The sequence below is a fragment of the Syngnathus typhle genome, linkage group LG4, assembly GCF_033458585.1.
Source record: "Syngnathus typhle isolate RoL2023-S1 ecotype Sweden linkage group LG4, RoL_Styp_1.0, whole genome shotgun sequence".
Lineage (NCBI taxonomy): Eukaryota > Metazoa > Chordata > Actinopteri > Syngnathiformes > Syngnathidae > Syngnathus > Syngnathus typhle.
This window is the reverse complement of record NC_083741.1, coordinates 15,083,660-15,101,626: the sequence shown is the minus strand read 5'-3', so window position 1 is coordinate 15,101,626 and position 17,967 is coordinate 15,083,660. Positions and strand designations below refer to the sequence as shown.

At 40.1% G+C, this 17,967-nt stretch overlaps 3 protein-coding genes across 4 annotated transcripts; 1 reads left to right on the top strand and 2 right to left on the bottom strand.

Moving 5' to 3' along the window:
• Nucleotides 1-962: 962 nt before the first annotated feature.
• On the bottom strand, nucleotides 963-5,698 carry gas8 (growth arrest-specific 8). The gene is made up of 11 exons (XM_061277081.1): nucleotides 5,602-5,698; nucleotides 5,386-5,478; nucleotides 5,002-5,199; nucleotides 4,593-4,793; nucleotides 4,455-4,509; nucleotides 3,326-3,531; nucleotides 2,948-3,103; nucleotides 2,764-2,844; nucleotides 2,482-2,691; nucleotides 2,043-2,108; nucleotides 963-1,955 (listed from the first exon to the last, which is right to left on the bottom strand). Exons 1-11 carry the CDS (start codon nucleotides 5,602-5,604, stop codon nucleotides 1,833-1,835), a joined length of 1,392 nt encoding a protein of 463 aa, XP_061133065.1. The 5' UTR covers nucleotides 5,605-5,698; the 3' UTR covers nucleotides 963-1,832.
• Nucleotides 5,699-6,305: 607 nt separating this feature from the next.
• On the top strand, nucleotides 6,306-9,905 carry si:ch211-122f10.4 (cathepsin A-like). 2 transcript variants are annotated; one of them, XM_061276589.1, is made up of 11 exons: nucleotides 6,306-6,594; nucleotides 7,005-7,116; nucleotides 7,189-7,326; nucleotides 7,391-7,549; nucleotides 7,653-7,744; nucleotides 7,898-7,982; nucleotides 8,058-8,204; nucleotides 8,288-8,433; nucleotides 9,106-9,268; nucleotides 9,341-9,430; nucleotides 9,494-9,905. In XM_061276589.1, exons 1-11 carry the CDS (start codon nucleotides 6,413-6,415, stop codon nucleotides 9,575-9,577), a joined length of 1,398 nt encoding a protein of 465 aa, XP_061132573.1. In that variant the 5' UTR covers nucleotides 6,306-6,412; the 3' UTR covers nucleotides 9,578-9,905. The 2 variants fall into 2 exon arrangements, with proteins under 2 accessions (XP_061132573.1, XP_061132572.1); XM_061276588.1 differs by having other exon boundaries at nucleotides 6,307-6,594; nucleotides 8,058-8,210.
• A 12-nt stretch (nucleotides 9,906-9,917) lies between these two features.
• Nucleotides 9,918-17,405, bottom strand: slc38a7 (solute carrier family 38 member 7). Its single transcript, XM_061276590.1, has 12 exons — nucleotides 17,369-17,405; nucleotides 16,180-16,609; nucleotides 15,142-15,195; nucleotides 14,569-14,708; nucleotides 13,424-13,567; nucleotides 13,252-13,350; nucleotides 12,664-12,718; nucleotides 12,459-12,573; nucleotides 12,123-12,270; nucleotides 11,743-11,942; nucleotides 11,603-11,654; nucleotides 9,918-11,003 (listed from the first exon to the last, which is right to left on the bottom strand). Exons 2-12 carry the CDS (start codon nucleotides 16,429-16,431, stop codon nucleotides 10,901-10,903), a joined length of 1,362 nt encoding a protein of 453 aa, XP_061132574.1. The 5' UTR covers nucleotides 16,432-16,609; nucleotides 17,369-17,405; the 3' UTR covers nucleotides 9,918-10,900.
• Nucleotides 17,406-17,967: the final 562 nt, after the last annotated feature.

Here is a 17,967-nt window from a genome sequence, read left to right as displayed (position 1 = left end):
ACCGTGGGAGTTTGGCTTTGTTGGGGGTGTAGTGTTGACCCGAGTGGTGCGGGCCAACAAGACTAAGCAGGTTGTCAACGCTCTGACTCAGTTAACATTATTACAATTGAGCTCTATGCAAAGGTAAGAGCAGGCAGCTCCCCCGAGTCCTAAAGTCTGCCGGTCCCCGAAACCTTAGAGGACCCCCTCACTCTGCTTGTTGTCACAGTATGATACTGTGTTTCACTGGGACAATAAAGTCCTCTTGTATTATTAATACTAAAAGGAACAGCAATCGCACGATTCGCCAGGGATCGTTTCGCCGCAGGGGTATACAATGCGCAATTGGATCCGCCCCGCCCGTCTGGCGCTTCACTGCCAACTAGATGTTGAGATTGGAAGACTTGGTTGGGTTCATTCCAAGGTTTTAAGTCCCAGCGATGTCAACCTAACCATCACTGTATTTATGACGCATTATTAATAGACGTAGCATCTTCAAAGAACTTGTGACTGCAATCATCTAACGTGACACTTCAACTTCCTTGGAGATTAAACCAAGACGTGACAAAAGTGCCATACTAGACGGGAAACATGATTTTACTCAAACATGGTGACATCTACAGAGGCTTCATCTAAAAGCCAACCATTTTACAAAGCTGGATACTGTTTCAGTAGAGTCAAAAAGGTCATTCTTATTTGACCTTTACTAAGAAGAAATAAAAAGGCACATGTCTTAAAGAATGAAGGAATCATACTGGGGTTCATCTGGATGGCACAATTAACCAGTGGCTATCCACAACAGAATGATTGCTTTGTGTTTTACTTAATAGCCTCACATTACCCAGCAAGTCGATCTGTGAGGAAATTAAAACAAGATGAACGTTATTTAGTACCATGGTACCTTAAAATGTGACTTTAGTTCATCCGCAATCTCAAATAATCTTTATCCCATTCAAATGAACGGAAAAACCAATGGACTAATGTTTTTAATGACAAAATAACACTCTATAATATTGTACTTTACAAAAAACATACAAATTACAAAATAGGATATAACCGTTTTTGTCACGCTTTGTAGCAATAGAATGGCTAGTGGCACTTGTGGTGTGCCCACCTTGACCACCTGGGGGCAGTATAAGACAGACTGTACATTGAAACGGGCTCAAGCTCCTCAGTACGGCACTAATATCGGTCACTGTTGACAGAAAATAAAGAATATATGACTGTTATTGTTATTTAAAGGGTAACACTGCTAATAACACTGCAACATAGATGCTATCCGTAAGCAAGTCAATCGAGTTTCTCATTGCGTTAACATGAAGCTAGCAGTGGCAAAGTGTAGAATGTACTGTCTGTGACATTTTTGCTTGGTGGTGTGCTGTGAGATTTGTCATGGAAATGTAATGTAAAATAATGTGAAATATACGCCCTGGTTCAATAAAGGTTGAGTCAATTTATAGACCACTGCCCTGAATTTTGATTATTCCAGAGCACCAATTCTATGCGCTCAACAGCTTTTCTCTTCTCAGGGCGCAAACTCAGTAAGCTCCATGGAGGCGTGCTTCAATGAGTTTTGTGTGAGCTGGAGGACCCAGTGGAATTAACTAACACAGAGCGAGTTACAAACTCCACAATTTCCTTCCGTTTTAACATCCCATAGGGTCTCGTGAGGGAAAATAAGATTTGGTTCATTCTATCTTGTCACAAAAGGTAGGTTGGCAAAAATAGTAGTGTGATGTATGACAAAGGAAATATTTGATGGTTCGATAGTTCTAAATTTACTTCAACTCATCAACTAGTCAACCGAAATCGGGCAAAGTGGGATTAGCTGTCAAACATTTGAATATTTATATCTAAAATTCATTATACACCCAATATTTATTTTTAAGTGCTGAATATGTCACACAAGGTTCCTCCACAGGGACACCAAGATCTCTTTGCTTTGCCTCATACCGCAGAAGTAAATCCTTACGGGCCTGCCAGATGAACAGAAATACATAAAACGCGCATCACTTTTTTGTTGGAAAGAACACTTTCAGCAAACAAGCAAAAGATCAACTAACCTTGGAAATTTGAGATATTTTGTGCTGTAAATCCTCAATGGATTTATTGCTGGAGTCAATCATCTCCTGTGAGAGAGAAGAAAAAAACACTGAAATATTAAATACATTCAGTCAGATTTAAATTCCATGCAGAGTCACCGGCCTGGGAGTTCTCTTTTTATTAATAAATAAAGTATTTAATAAAATTTAATAAAAGTTTAACGTACCACAAAGAACTCGATCTATACGCAAATAATGGTTATATATATATATATAAGAGCGGCCGCTTGCTGGTACGACATGCTGCCGATAACTTATTAATCGATTAATCGGGATTATAACTGTGGCGATTTTGAATTACATTGTACGGGTACTGATAAAACTTGTGATTAGTTTAGCTACGGGGAGGACAGAAGTGTTGATAGCTGCATAGGCCTTAAATGGGAAAGGAGGTAGGTACCTCCACGCTGCTTGTGATGCTTTTGAGTACAGTTTGGTCTACGTTAGAGACCGAGAGCGCAGCGGCGAGCTTGGCCTGCGTCTTGGCCAAGCCGTCCGTCATGTCCTTTACTTTCTCTTCCAGCTTTGCATTCTTCTCATCCTCTTCTCTCTGAGCCCTCTCAACTTTCTGAGCGAGGGTAGCACGCAGCTCGTCTCGTTCCCGCTCGAGCTAGAATCACATTCATGCAAGCGGCTCATCAGAGGGAACACTTTGCTTTTGATTTATTTATTTTTTCTTTACCTCGCTGAATTTCTGCTTGAGTTGCTCTAATTTCTGTTCCTGATCTCTGAGCTCCTTTTCTTTTCTCCTTTCTTTGGCATCCTATTGAAAGCTCAACATCAAGCCGCTGATTGCAACAACATACTTTAAAAGCCACTCAATATGAAATAGCCAAACACAATATTCAGAATTTAAAGAACAGAACCTCGTTCCGGATGGGGTTCTTCATTTTTCTTTGAACCTCGGTAGTTTTCTCCTGGACGTCGAGTAGAAGCTTATCGAGACGCTCGTTTTCAGGTAGAAGCCGAGCCAGGCGCTTTTCCTTTTCATTTTGTTTCATCTCTGCATCTTCTATTTGTTTCTAGGAGACAACAGCAAGGATAGGTGGCTTAATGACTTATAAAGAAGTATTCCCAATTGTTTATTTGTGAACCAATGCTGAAAGGCAGAGACATCAAAATAACTTAATGGCCACTGGATTATGCTTCTTTCATAAAAGAAGCTCTTGAAATAAGAAGTTCTTCATAAAATCACTGTCGTAAAAAGGATATCATTTGAAATGGTATCAGATAAATGTGCTTACCTTCAATGAATCGTTGTGATACAAATCTCGTTCCAGGGTTTGATTGAGAAGAGTGAGTGCCTCGTCAAATATTTCATCGTGGTTTCTGTTCACAGCGCTGATGTGACTGTTCCACTGATCTTCTTGTTCGAGGACTTCCTTGTTCCTCATGATGACCAGCTCCCGTTGCAACAGTTCCAGCTTTTCCTTGTAGCGGGCCTCCGTTTCTACTCAAGTGTGTGCACGAAATGACAAAGTTAAATCGTTAGACGGATAAAGATAGATAATCTATCCATCTTTTTTTTAAATCGATCCCCTGTTGTTCGCCGAATATCTTGGCTATTAATTGTTTTTGGTCAGGGTCAAAGTAATCTAATGAGTACTTTGGCACCGTCTAGTGGACTATTGGTGTAGTGGTTACACTGGTTAGGTTTAATTTATTGATCGTGATTGACAGTCTTGTTTTGTTGGTGGTCCTTAAATATCAGAAGTGAAAGTTCCATTTTTCGCGATGCAACTACGAAATATCCTGCGCAGTCTATTTTGTCATTACAATTTGTTTGTTAAGGTGCGTAAATGTCAAAAGATGATTTGAATAATGCAATACTGTGCCGTTTGTGCACATTTCTGTCTGTACATGTGTGATGTCTTGTGCATATGTTAATTATGCTAGTATGCTATCTCATAAAAATGATGAGCATGAACATAGCTGATGGAGAGAACACAAATGACGTAGTCAACAGTCAAAGTGATGTGATGCTCTTATAAATAACATCATGATAAATGTTTGGTAGCAAATTGTTTCAGATGATGCAAGCTAGCATCATGATCATGAACATTTTGTTCATCCGTGCTTAGTTTTCATGGTGTGAAATGACGGCACATGGTTTCTGATGACGGCAATCTGCAAAAAAATGTGAAACCCCCAGCTGGAAATGTCTTTGCCAGTTGATTGAGCTTAGTAAGCGGTGGGCGCATGATTTATCGCCTCCATTTTAAGGGCTTTGTTGTCTCTTGTCGCATCTAGACACAACTACAAAGAGGGGCGTCAATTATTTGTGGATTTTCACTGTTTGAAGCAGAGCTCCATGATTTTTATTGTACAGGTAAAATGCAAATGCAATCAGCTTGTGAGCTCTTAGAGGTTTACCTGCCAGTTGATCCTCCCAGCTTTTTTGGGATTTGGCCACTTCTTTGTTGTGTTCCTGCAGACAAATGCACCATTGAACCAATTGTGTCATTTTAACAAAAATGCACATGATAGTTGCTTAAAAAAAATGGTTCTCACCTGCTCCAGCTCAATGATGAGGTTTTCAATGTCAAGTTTGTGTGTATCGTTCCTAATGGCTGCCGTCTTCTTGTGAAGCGCCTTTTCCAGCTGGGCTTGTTCTTTCTCCATCGCCTCAGCAGTCTTTACACGCTCTGATTGCAGCTCAGAGATGGTGTTGTGGTGCTCACACAGCAGGTGCTTCATTTTCTGCTTGTACACCTGGTATCACAGAGAAATGCAGATTTACAAGATATTGCAATGGGGTAGGAAATGTTTTTCACGGGAAGTTAAGATGATGCTAAAGTCAGCCAAGATGGACTCCAGCTCATCCGTGACCCTTCAAAGGATGAGTGCTATTGAAAATGGATAGATGGAAGGTGACGCTGATTCTTGGCTGACTTCTCCATCAAGATTTGCCGTCACCTACTTTAATCTCAACAAGGTGGCGACCCTCATCATCCTCAATCTTCTTCTCTTCATTTCTAAGTTGAGCCATAGCCTCCTCCAAGTGCTTCTTGGTCACATCCCAAAAGGAGTAGATCTTATCTCGCTCCAGCTGAAAGTAGTTTCTCTCTTCCCGCTCTCTCTCCAGCTCCTCTTGTAGGACGGCTATGTGTTCTATTATCTGGAATTCAGATATCAATTTTATTGCAATAGCATTAACACCTTTGTCCCATAACGCACCACACACGGCACGACATCCACCAGCTGTGCCTTCCCAATGCTATTCATGAATAAATACCCTAAAAAGTGTCAATTGACAAATTTACATACAGATGATGCATTTATTCATCATTGCTTTCATTCTGACCTGCTCTTTGGACAGCTCGTCCTTGGTGAGTCCATCTATAAGTGCAGCAGACTTGACCTTGGCTGACTTTTTACCCGAGCTCTTTTTAGGCGGCTGGAAAAAGTTAGCATGTTAAAGAAAACATTTCATTTTGCTTGAATGCCCTAAAGCAAAAGCAGCGCATTCATCTAGTTTATCGTAATTCTCAAGGCAAACTAGAGACAAACTTTGGCTCACCATGGTTTATAGATGACGTTTGCAGAATGAAGAAGCGTAATTCGGAACTGCTTCAAACATGTGTTGCCTTGGCAACAAGCTTGGTGCGCAAACCTACCAATAGAGGACAGCAGTTGCTCGACTGGAAGAAGAATACAATCATGTACCGTGTACACAACTATTTGTTAGAATGCAAATTATTATATCTTGGGGGTTGATGAATGGGATCTACGTTGCAGACTACTGAAGAACATATTCGTATGCTTTGGTTGTATTAGTCAAAAGTAAATTCGCAATAATATTATTAAAACATTTGAGTGCCCTCTGCAACAATGTATAATTATTCACATTTTTTTTGCATAAGATCAAATAAAATTAGTTCCCTACGTCCAAATTTAAAAAAAAAAAAATAATAAATAATTGTGAAAAATGATAAAAATAAAAATTACTATTTTTGATAAAAACTTCAAGTTAAAATTAATTTGCGTCCATTCCGAAACTGAAAAAATTATGTTTTACTACCTGAATGTTGTACTTGATCAAATTTGTATCTAAATAATAATAATAATAATAATAATAATAATGAATAATTGTAATTGTATCTAAAAGTCAAAAGTTACTCGAAGTTTTGCTTTGTGGTTCTGGGCGGAAAGTTGCTAAATTAATGTAAAAGATTGCGAAATCCAGCACCTACAATCGATGCATAGTTCACGTGACGAAGCTGCCCCGTCACGTGACTTGTTTTATAAGGAAGTCACGCGCGCCTGTATAAAACCAAGCTTGTCTTCCGCTCTATTCATCCCCTTCGGTAAATCATCGTTGGGGTCTTACGATGGACGCCAATGGCCGCCCGCTGGTCTTATTTTTATCCATATTAGCCGGGTTCGGGCTTAGCTCGTGGGCTCATTATGCGCCCGACGAAGTGAGTGACCTCCCCGGCTTGACGTTCAAACCCAACTTCCGTCAGTTTTCGGGATACGTCCAGGCCAGACCCGGCAAATTTCTTCATTATTGGTGAGCAGCAACACAAAACACACTCAGAATCAGGTCACCTGGTTGTCACGTGATTACATTCGTGTTATTATATTGTTTTGAATATAACCAAGTAACCAAATACAGTACTTGACAAATCAAAACAGGACTAGTAGTGACATCAGGCTGTAATTGACTGCAAAGGATTTGCAACTAAGTATTAAAAAGTGAAATTTTGATTTAGGATTGCGTTCCAGAGACATTGTTTCGCCAGAAATAATTTAAATGTCTCATTTGTCACTAGTTTAATAGAAATGCTATGTATCAATAGTACTAGTGGTATTAGTTACTTGTTATCACTTTCAATGAGTCACTCTTGAATGTCCCTATTCAACATGTTGACTTGTTTGACATAACTGAATGTAAATGTAGGTGATCTGGGTCTCGTGCAGGTTTGTGACCTCACAGCGGGACCCAGTCAATGACCCCCTGGTATTGTGGCTCAATGGAGGCCCGGGCTGCAGCTCGCTTGATGGATTCTTATCAGAGAATGGACCCTTCCACGTGAGCATGCCTACAGGTTGTACAAGTGGCAGCAACACTTGGCTGAAGTGACTTTGTTGAATTTCCTCTCAGGTAAGAGACAACGGAGCCACTTTGTACGAGAACATTTTCAGCTGGAACAGGATCGCAAACGTGCTTTATTTAGAATCTCCGGCAGGGGTTGGTTACTCCTACTCCAATGACGGCGACTACGCCACGGATGATGATCAGGTGACTTTCCTCAACGATTGTTTGACTTCAAGCCGAGAGACAACCTTTTACGTCTCCTGTTTAGGTCGCTGAGGACAATTACAAAGCACTGCAGAGTTTTTTCGCAAAGTTTCCCAGCTTCACTCGGAATGACTTTTTTATCTTTGGAGAAAGTTACGGTGGAATTTATGTGCCAACCCTCAGCTTGCGCATCGCTGCAGGAAATGACTCAATCAAATTCAAGGTGAGATTGTTCATCTAGAATGATCTTGCATCACTACGGAGGAGGACACCAAACAAAACGACATTATAACTACTGCATATACTTTTTTTTTTTTTTGTCCTAGGGCTTTGCTGTGGGAAATGGTCTCAGCAGCTATGCACTCAATGATCAGGCTTTAATATATTTTGCCTACTACCATGGCCTCTTTGGTCAAGAGTAAGTTTATGTTTGGATTAAGGGTCGACTACATCTCATAGACATGTCACATAGATTAAGAATGCACCGATACAACGTTTCAAACTGAGTACAACTATTTATCAACAAAGAGTATCGGTGGTCGCAATTGTTAACACGGTGCGTTATGCGCAGGTTGTGGCAAGATCTAAACAATTATTGCTGCGAGGAACAAAGATGCGACTTCTCCAACTCCACTTCGTCAAAATGCCAAACAATGGTACGTCATGTCAATCTTGCCACATGAGCGACCAATATCAAGTCGTCCTCTGCCTTTGTTTTGATCTCCCTACAGGTCAGCGTGGCCTTTAATATAGTCTACAACAGCGGCCTTAACGAGTATGCCCTTTACTTGAACTGCGAGGGTCGCGGCGGGTTTCACCCAGCCTACGAGAGGGCAATGAGTCACCTGTTCAAGAACTACCGCAAACGCAGCAACGATGTAAGGGTGAGCATACCCGGGCTTTTTCTTCACCACGCAGTTGTAAACAAACGGGGATCGTCACTAAAACGTTTGCGGGGAAGCTTTCAGAGGGGCCGTCATGGGCCATCTCCCTGGGCGAGGTCCCCCCGTGTATTAATAGTACGGCTCAAGTCAACTGGCTCAACAGGGGCGACGTGAGGAAGGCCTTGCATATTCCTGACATGCTGCCACCGTGGGACCTGTGCAGGTATGCTAGAGCGCCAAAGCACTGCATTACAAGTTCTTTTTTGTCATTCATTTCAGATAGGTGGGGGGGTTGTTGTTTCAGGACCACAACAATTTGTCCAATTATATTAACAGCAGTTAAAGCAAAGCTAATATTCAATCCATTGTTACTGGATGGCTGTAAGGCATAATGTATTCATAATGTGCTTCTATTCAAAATGTGTATTACACCACACAAAATCAGAAGTCTTTTTGGGGCGGCCAGTTTCTACCTATTTGTTTTGAAAATCATTTTGATTGTTTCTTATGTTTAATTCTAATTTGTTGATGGTGGGTTTGGGGTTCTACCTTTCATGTTTCATGAAAAGAAATAAACTGTAATGCTACTCAATGTTTACTTTTGAGTAAATAGCGCCCCCTGCTGGTCACCGGATACCGTTTATTTCTAGCCACAGAAATAACCTAATCTAATAGTACATAATGTTTTTTTTTTGCATTAAAACACCAATTGTGAATAAGAGGGAAAAAAAACATTATGCATCATTTTGTGCTGGTAGTGTCCGTCCTTACATTTGTAAATGTATTGACATAAACAAATTTGAGCTTTTTTGTTTTTTTTTTGTTTTTGCTTGATGCAGTGGGGGGTGGTCAGTGATTGTCTTATATTAATCCTAACGCTTCTTGTCTTGTGTAGTGAGACCGTTGGGCGAGGTTACACCAACCTGTACCCATCAGTGAAGGACGTTTATCTAAAGTTGCTTTCTTTTGGCCTTCGGGCACTTGTCTACAACGGGGACACAGACATGGCCTGTAACTTCCTGGGAGATCAGTGGTTTGTGGAAGACCTCGGCATAGAGGTAACGACAAACGTGGCGCCCGACGTCAGCGATATGTGACTTGCCCAAATCGAATAACAATGTTGTTTCCAGGCCACTACGAGGTACCAACCCTGGTACCTTGACAAACAGGTCGCAGGGTTCTACCAGCAGTATGGAAATGTTACTTTCCTGACAGTAAAGGTAAACAAAGATGATAGAGTTTGTGTATTTGTGGGGAACTTCAAATATTGATTGTGTTTCCAGGGTGCGGGTCATATGGTTCCACAGTGGGCTCCAGGTCCAGCGCTTCAAATGTTCCAGTCATTCCTAACAAATGGCCATTACTGAATCTTGATCAAAATTGCTCAATGTGCATTCGTGACCTTTTTTTCAGGGAATTTGGATTTTGAGGGAAAGGATTGTTGGGAATTTATTTTGATAATTTTCTTGTCTTAGAGAGCACACTGCAGCGTTTGGGCTGTGTTATACAGAACAAATAATATTTGTTCAGGCACGGTGCAAAGAAAAATAAGTGTCCTACTCTCAATTACTTAAATTGAATTGTGTGCCGAAATGAATTCGTAACACTGCAATCAAAGTTTGCACTTTTCAGTCATGTCAGATGACTGTCAATAATGCTGAACTTGATTTCATTAAAATAGCATTTTTAAGAAAAGATTGTGGAAAATTGTTTTCATTTTCAGGTTTATTTGCCATGTTAGACAACATGTGCATTTTGGGGAGGAAAAAAGTCAAAATCATTATTGCAGCTATTTATTCATGTGATTCAATGAACTGCAGCACCAAAAAGAAAGTTCATAATCAAAATATGACACAAATTTCATTTTCCCTTCTTTGGATACACAATGTAAAAAAAAAAATCCCTTTCAGACCATACTATAACTGAAAATATTGCTTTGAAAAGTACAGCCTAATTCCACTGGCCGTATGTAGTGTTGAGTGTTTTTGTCAAAGGAGCTCGAAAAGAAAATCTCAAGCTTTGGTTTGAGCCTCAGCAAAATTACAACTATAATAAGCAACGATTTAAGTCAATATACTTGAATCGTGCACTGGTATCTTGTATTATGGCTTCATAAATGCTAAGCTTTTGCATACATTCAAAGAAACCTATTCACCAGCCCCCCCCCCCCCCCCCAGTTATTTAGTTTTGTGCTAAAACTGCCCAAATATGATAGAATTAAGAGACGACTGTCGAAGAATGAACATTACCCAGTTAAAACCTCAGAGAGTGCAAATCCATCAAATTTTGAATTGCAAACAGTCTCTCGCCTGGACTTTGATGACTGAACCGCTGCGCTTCTTCAATGATTAACATTCACTCTGACATGCAGTTTAAAATGTACAAATTGGTTGGATTTATATCCACCAACCTCACTATTTCATTGTGAGCTTTTCTCTATACAAGGTCCCTTTATCCCTTGTAAACCTGGTCCCAGGATGAACAGTTTTGGAAAAAAAACTACTTCAAATGCAGATTAACATCATGGAATTTGGTAATCTGGGAAATCTTCACACATCTTCACCCTTGGCACTGTAGTACAAATGTGAAGTCAAGTGGAGGTCAAACTAATTAAAAGAGTCGTGAGAAGCTTCTCTCAAGTCTTACTCAGTGTAGAACAATGTCCACAGGCCGGGACAGAAATGTTCCCTTTAGCTGATGACATCTTGTATGATGGAATTAGTCGTGGTCAGGCCGAAGATGAAAGCTCCGAGGGTAACCATGATGATACCAAAGATCACCAGTCCGTGCCAGCTGGGAATGAAAGCACCGATAACACCTAATTTGAATCACTGTCCATTATTTAAACACAGTTGCCCTGTATGTAACACTTTGTGTATTCATAATAAACACTTAGCATAGCATTGCAGGCCACTATCTTATTACTAAATAACACCTTTTCTTTTTTTCTGTTGCCCTATAAACCTTTTAAGTCGATTACAGGAAGACAATTTATCAGTTCTCAGTTATAAATTATTTATCATCTGTGAAGAACAGCTAATATTTGTCCCATATTGTTGAGTTGGAAAAAGACTTGAGCAGGTTCATACCGATTGATACAAATTCATAGGAGCTTTTAACTGGCACAAAACTAAGGTAGGGAGCAGTAATCTTAAATTTTCAACCAGATTTAGCTTTGTAATTTTCTTCAAAAAAATTTAAGAAATGTTCTGACATTTCATTGCTTTTTATTTTGTATACCCCATTTGCAAACTACTATTACTGGGAACAGAAAAGGGTCTTCTCCAAAGTGTTGATAATTGTGCCATAAACATTTTTCCATAAACATAATGGCAAGATCAGTATTAGTCATGTGTGTCCTAATGAGATTAACGAAAGACCGAAGCTCTCACCTGGCAGATCGACTGTCCGTCTCCAACAATTTGACTTGGATGAGACAAAAACCTTTCAAATCAAAGACACAAACATTACGGTGTTGTATTAAGCCGCACAACACTGCAAACAGGACAAAGATGGGGGGGGGGGGGTATACCTGGGAATACAAAGATAAAGCAGGCTGCCAATCCTCCGATGAGCGAGATGACACGTCCAATGTCCGGCGTGAAGAGCGCGAGAACGAGGGTGATGCCGAACCACAGAATGGTCTGCATGATCCGCCGCCTCTGCTCGCGACGCACGCACACCTCCACCTGCTCGCCCCGCCAGCGCAACCACAGACCCTCAATAACAGCCCTGCAAACACAGCGAGATGGGAGTGATTGTTAGAAACCCAAACACCATGGATGATATGAGCCTACTGCTTGGCAACCTTAAAAACAGCCATTTGAATGGTGGTACCTACCACAGAAAATATAACAAGGAACTTGGCTGAACGATTTTGAATCTATGTAATGTATTCAAATTGTTTTTTACCTGCCACAGAAATGCAAAATAGGGTACGAGGTTACCACGCAGACGATAATGAACGCTCTGGCGATCGCCACGGCGATGTCGTTGGGTGGATATGACATCAGCACGTCCTGGCTGACACTGGAACCAAATGTCAGGAAGCCACAAACACCTGACCAAATGGAGAGAAGGACATTTGAAAAAAAATTTTAAAAAAATCTCAGAGCTACAACACTACATTTGTGAAATTACCCTAAGAAATATATATGTGTAGCAAAGCACATCACCCACATATTCACACTGCTTATTACTACCGTTTTATATGTCAATATACCTGAAGTGACTTTGAGAAAACCGTACCTGTTCCTGTGTAAACAAAGAGGCAGATAATCATGCTGAGCGTAACAACAAGCCCCCAGGGTTTGAGCGCTTTCTTGCTCATGCTGTTAAACACCGGCACGCAACTGACGTGGCACTGTGAAGAAAAAGACCAGTGATTCATTTCCTTTCAAATTCAAGAAGACAAAATGTTTTTCATGAATTTAAATGACAACTAAAATAGTACCTGGAACCCAAAGCAGATAGTTGGCATGGCGTTGAAAACTGCAGTCCAGGTGGAACTGCAACAAAAACAATATGGAATTTAAAACACAGAATTTATAAAAATGCATTTTCTTTTCCCTACAGTGTACAGCAGTGGTTCCCAGCCATTTTGGGCTTGTGCACCCGCAAATATTTATCATAGCATAACATTATTTTTCTTTTTTTCTGGGTGTTCCTTTTTGTTTATTTTGCCCATCACCAACGTAAGGGTTTATTCTGTCATATGTTGACCGGACCATAATTGAAGAAATCGGTGACTCATAAACTTGCCGTAACTCCACCACCGGGTAAAACATTAAATTCAAGTCGCTTCTTTTTCTTTATGTTGTACGGTGACCATGAGTGCCGTGAAAGATGACGATCCGATACAATTTATGCTAGCAATATCTGTTCAAAAAATGTTTATAAAGTTTGTGAAATAGGTAAAACCTTTTTTTTTTTTTTAAATGGTCTGGAATGTATCCCCCTTGCTAAACTGCTGCAGTATTTTCTAACTGATGTTTAAATGGAGCAAGGACTTGACCTGTCATAAAGGGCGTGGCATCCTCACCTGCTGGGAACAATCCCCGGCATGATTTCTTTATCGGGCCAGATGTATTTGACAATCACCACAATGGTAACATACCAGGTACCCATCACACTCAATGCGCTGCAAAAAGCCAGAACAAGGTCAGCTCTTTAGCTGAGGTAAGCAAATTATGAAGAGAGACGTTGTGCAATACCTGGCATATTTTTGGAAGCCAATCTCTTTTGGGATGGACAACGGCAAAATGACCAAAACTGCAGTGACCACGATGGTAAACTTGCGGCTGGTGTACCACAAGCCACTGCCTGAGCCGTCATGGAACACCACTGTAAGAAGGAAAAAAAAAAAAAAAAAGTTTTATTTCAGATGAATGGCGCAGGTAAAAAGTCACGGAGCAAAAGAGGCCACGCAAGGCCAGAGTCTAATTTCAAAAAGCAAGCGCGAGACAAATTTAGCCACTGTCAGCATTTTTGGACCAAGCGCCACATGACATGGTCACATGAGAGACACCTCTGCCCATTGTGCCCTTTGCTTTCATCGGCAAACGCGTCACATTTTTGCTAGGGGTTATCAACACTAATACTCGACACTTTACATTTGCATGCAACGCTAATATTGACTTTCCGCGAGCGAGGGAAGTACAGTGTTATTCTTCCATGTGATGCATCACCAGTCGTCCAACTCGGTCTACAAAATAATTGGATGACTAACATTTGATGTTCAAAAGCTAAATGGCGAGAAAAAGTGATACTTGTTCATTTGCACAATTTTATCATGTCGCAACTAGGACCAGTGGCACACAACTGTCAACAAATACATGATTTGGGCTTACTAGCAACATGCAGTTGTTATGTCATCAAATATTTGTATTTGATGTTAAATAAATCCTCCGACTGGTTTCCATCGGAGCAATGGAAAAAAAATAAAAAATAATCCAATGCAAGGGCCATCCATGTAGTAGACAACATTAGGTCAACTACAAGTTTATAAGTGAGACTAATCTTTGAAGACTGATTTTTATAAACTTGAATTTCAGTCAACTTGCACGGTGAATTGTCAAGAAAGAACGTACTCGTGCATGGACCTTGAATTGACTCAGCTAATTGCAACGGCAAAACAAGGCAGGCCTCTGGGACTGTAACAGCGTCTCGGTAGACTTCACACATGTACTCATCCATTTATCATCATTATGGTGGTATGTTTAGTCAAGTGATCAGATCAACCGTCACGTTTTCTGTTCGGACCAGTTTTGGCAGCGCGCGTTCATTCCGGGAGACTCTTAAAGACAGCGGCGGGTTCGATAGTTGTTTGATAAACTGAGGGGGGGTTTACTCACGGCAGTCCAGCTGGTCTCCGATGACGATGAAGAAAGCGATGCAAGTGCCAAACGTGTAGACCACGATGGCCACCTCGCAAAGGACTCCCGTGACTTTTCCGCAGGTGGCTCGAACCACCTCCTGATAGTTGCTCTCGTTACTGACCTGAGGAAATCAAAGTTGCTGATGAGATGGAGGCTGCAATGTTGAATATTTGAAGGCTATTTTTTTTCCCCCCCCAAAACTATTCGGCCCTTATTTGAGTTATGGCTCTTGTTATGGACAGTGTCGAATTTTGAGGGTTAGCACAGTGGAATCGTGGGGTTCGATTCTCATCTGTGGAGTTTGCATGTTCTCCCCATGGCTTCCTCCTATATTCTCAAACATGCTAGTGTGTGCTGATGTGGCTCAAACGTAAGCAAACACGAAAACGTGATCATCTGAGTAAGTGCGTCATTCGGGAAGTGCAAGTCTGAGCAAATAATGCCGATCTAGGCATTCTGCGACTACGGATAGAACTTAATAATAATCATGATAATAATGCACTTCCACTAGAGTAAAAGAAATGAACAGAATGACTGAAGTGCGTGGCACTAACCTGACAGCAGTAACCCAAAATCACCAGACCAGTGATGATGAAGATCAGCATGAACTGAAAAATAAAGGGAGCATCATCATCATCATCATTCATTGATGGTTTATATTTTGGATTGTTTCAAGACCGTTTAAATTGCCAAATATCAACAATCGAAAGTTATGTTTTACATTTCTTATTTAGGCGCTCAATAATTTAGAGTATCATAGCCCAGTTTATCCTTATTTTAGTAGCTCAATTAAAAAAAAGCAAAAGTCAGCTTTTTGAGTCAATACATTTTTAATTGAACTTCAGCTGCTAGAAATGCATATTTGTCAAGCCCAGACGGGGTTTTTTTTTTTTTTTTTTTTATAAATGACCTGCAAGCATATATTGGACATGCAAGCAGCAAAACAAGTGAGCTTGCTGACAGCGGGAACATTTTTAGCTCATGTTAGCATTTTATGACCACATGCCAGACTTTAATTTAGCAACATAACCCAAGTGAGTTACCAGGCCAACTGTGTTGTTCAACAAATATATTTTGCATTTTTTATTTTTTTAATGAATTGATAGATCTCTATGAGAGTTTGATATGATAAAAATTGAATACAGAAAATGACTGAAATTGCTGTGGACAGTAAAACTATGTAGAAATATTTTTTTAAATTAGTCTAATTCAGCCAGTTAACAGAATATTGGGTATAGGGCATGTTGAAATTATGCACATCCAATGAAGTGAGGAAAAATGGTAAAGAAATTGAAGATAAATAAGGATGTATAAATTAATTTGGAGTTTCTGGTAGTTGGGAGCTATAATCACCCCAATTCTAAATATGTAATCATATAATAGGATATCAACATTATTTAACTCCGCTTGTGGTAAATCTTGCACAAGTTACACTTTTTGCATTGATCTATTGACATCGATATGTTGTAAGGATTGAAATGGCCATCGAGTCTGATCAAATTATTCCTATTAAGTATTTTGTGAATTTCCACTCAAATCCCAGCTCAGAAAGCAACTAAGGTTGTCACTGATACATACCCATTTAACCTCACCATTTGAAGCAAGACTCCTGCCACAACCCCTCCTGCCATATTGAAGGCTGCCGGGAAGTTGAGCAGACCCGCTCCCAAAGCCGCATTCACCACGATGAAGACCGCTCCCAAGGACGACACGCTGCCGGTCGACCTCTCCGATTCCAGATGCTGCTCCGAGTCCATGCTGGGACTCTGCAAGAGCCACGCTCGCTCTCCAGAGTCATTGCTGCCAACTCCTCCCCAATCGTCCTTATCGGTGTTAATGGCCATGAGTCAATTGGCACAAGCTCAGGGATTGCACCGTCGTCAAGTCTCCAATTGTCTGAATCCAGCTTCAGGAAAATATGGATGCTGATTGTTGCAGGAAAGGGGCCGATAAATCCTGTATGTTTTCCCGCAATGTTTGGACGTGATAGTTATGAGTGAGCATTTGGATCCATTTGGTAATCTGGAATTCAATACAGTTTACATTTAGACTCCCACAAGAACATACATAAAAGGTTATCTGGATGACTGAAGTGTTGTTTTATGGCAGCAAAGAGTCACACTTTTAAGCAATAGCATTCATTCATCTTTCAAACCGCTTTTCCTCATACTAGTTTGACAGTAAACTTTTTGTCTTTTCTCATCTTTTTTCTTGTTTTCACTCTGCTTATTGTGTGAAGCGAGTTGAGTTGAGTTCACAGGTGCTCTCGCAAGTCAAAGCAAATAATGGGCCCACAAGTTGAGTTAGTCAAATGAAATATATATATATATATATATATATATATATATATATATATATATATATATATATATATATATATATATATATATATATATATATATATATATATATATATATATATATATAAAAAGTTTTTTTTTTTTTTTTTATATACACACACACATATATTTGTTGATCAACAGTAGTTCAATTAAACTGAATAAAAATAATAGATGTTTTCTCTTTCAAATAACATTTTACAAATTTTGCATACATTATACACAAGACCTTTTATTTGGTATGTTGGCCATTTATCATTTTCTGGAAATAAATGCTCGAATGAAAGCATTTCAATTTCGGGGACTTATGTTGTGAGCAGTACACAGAATTTAAAATAGAGACATTTTTGCAGATCTCTTCATTTGTTTACTGTGTCAAAGTATAAACGTAAACAAATACAAGAAATTGCCACAAGAACTAGTGAGAGCACAGAAAACGTACCTCCACAAACTAGTGCATAGGATCCATTCGGTAATATCTGCAGACAGATGTGGATGACAAGCAAACGTTAGATTGGACATGAGGTCAAGCAATCTACTCTGGTTTATTCTAAGCAGAAACTCCTGAGTTCGTGACACTAAAAGGAGGTTAAATGATTCGATCAGCGTGTCATTGGCGTGACAATGTAAAATGATGGGGTAACAAATAATGCATGACTGTCAGTGCGTTTGTTTTTCAATCACCACTCGTGTTAGCACACCTAGCTACCTTGCGTTCATTCACAGGAAAAAAAAATACAATAGTAGTCTGCACTGATTCAGACCATATCCGACGAGGATAGATTCGGAGAAGAACTAGGAAACGATACCTTTTGTTGTCCAGGTGCCTCGACTGCAACTGCACCATGGCAGTCAAATAGACTGTGCGGCACCCTCATACAAGACCGAGGAGCACGTGATGCCTAATCACGTGACTGAGGATTGTGGGAAATGTAGTTATTTACTCGATATCCTTTAGCTCTGTTTTATCCCACTTATTTCACATTTGGCCTGCAATTTGTCTTTAAAATAGAATGGAAAGGCGTTTAAGATGTTATGAAG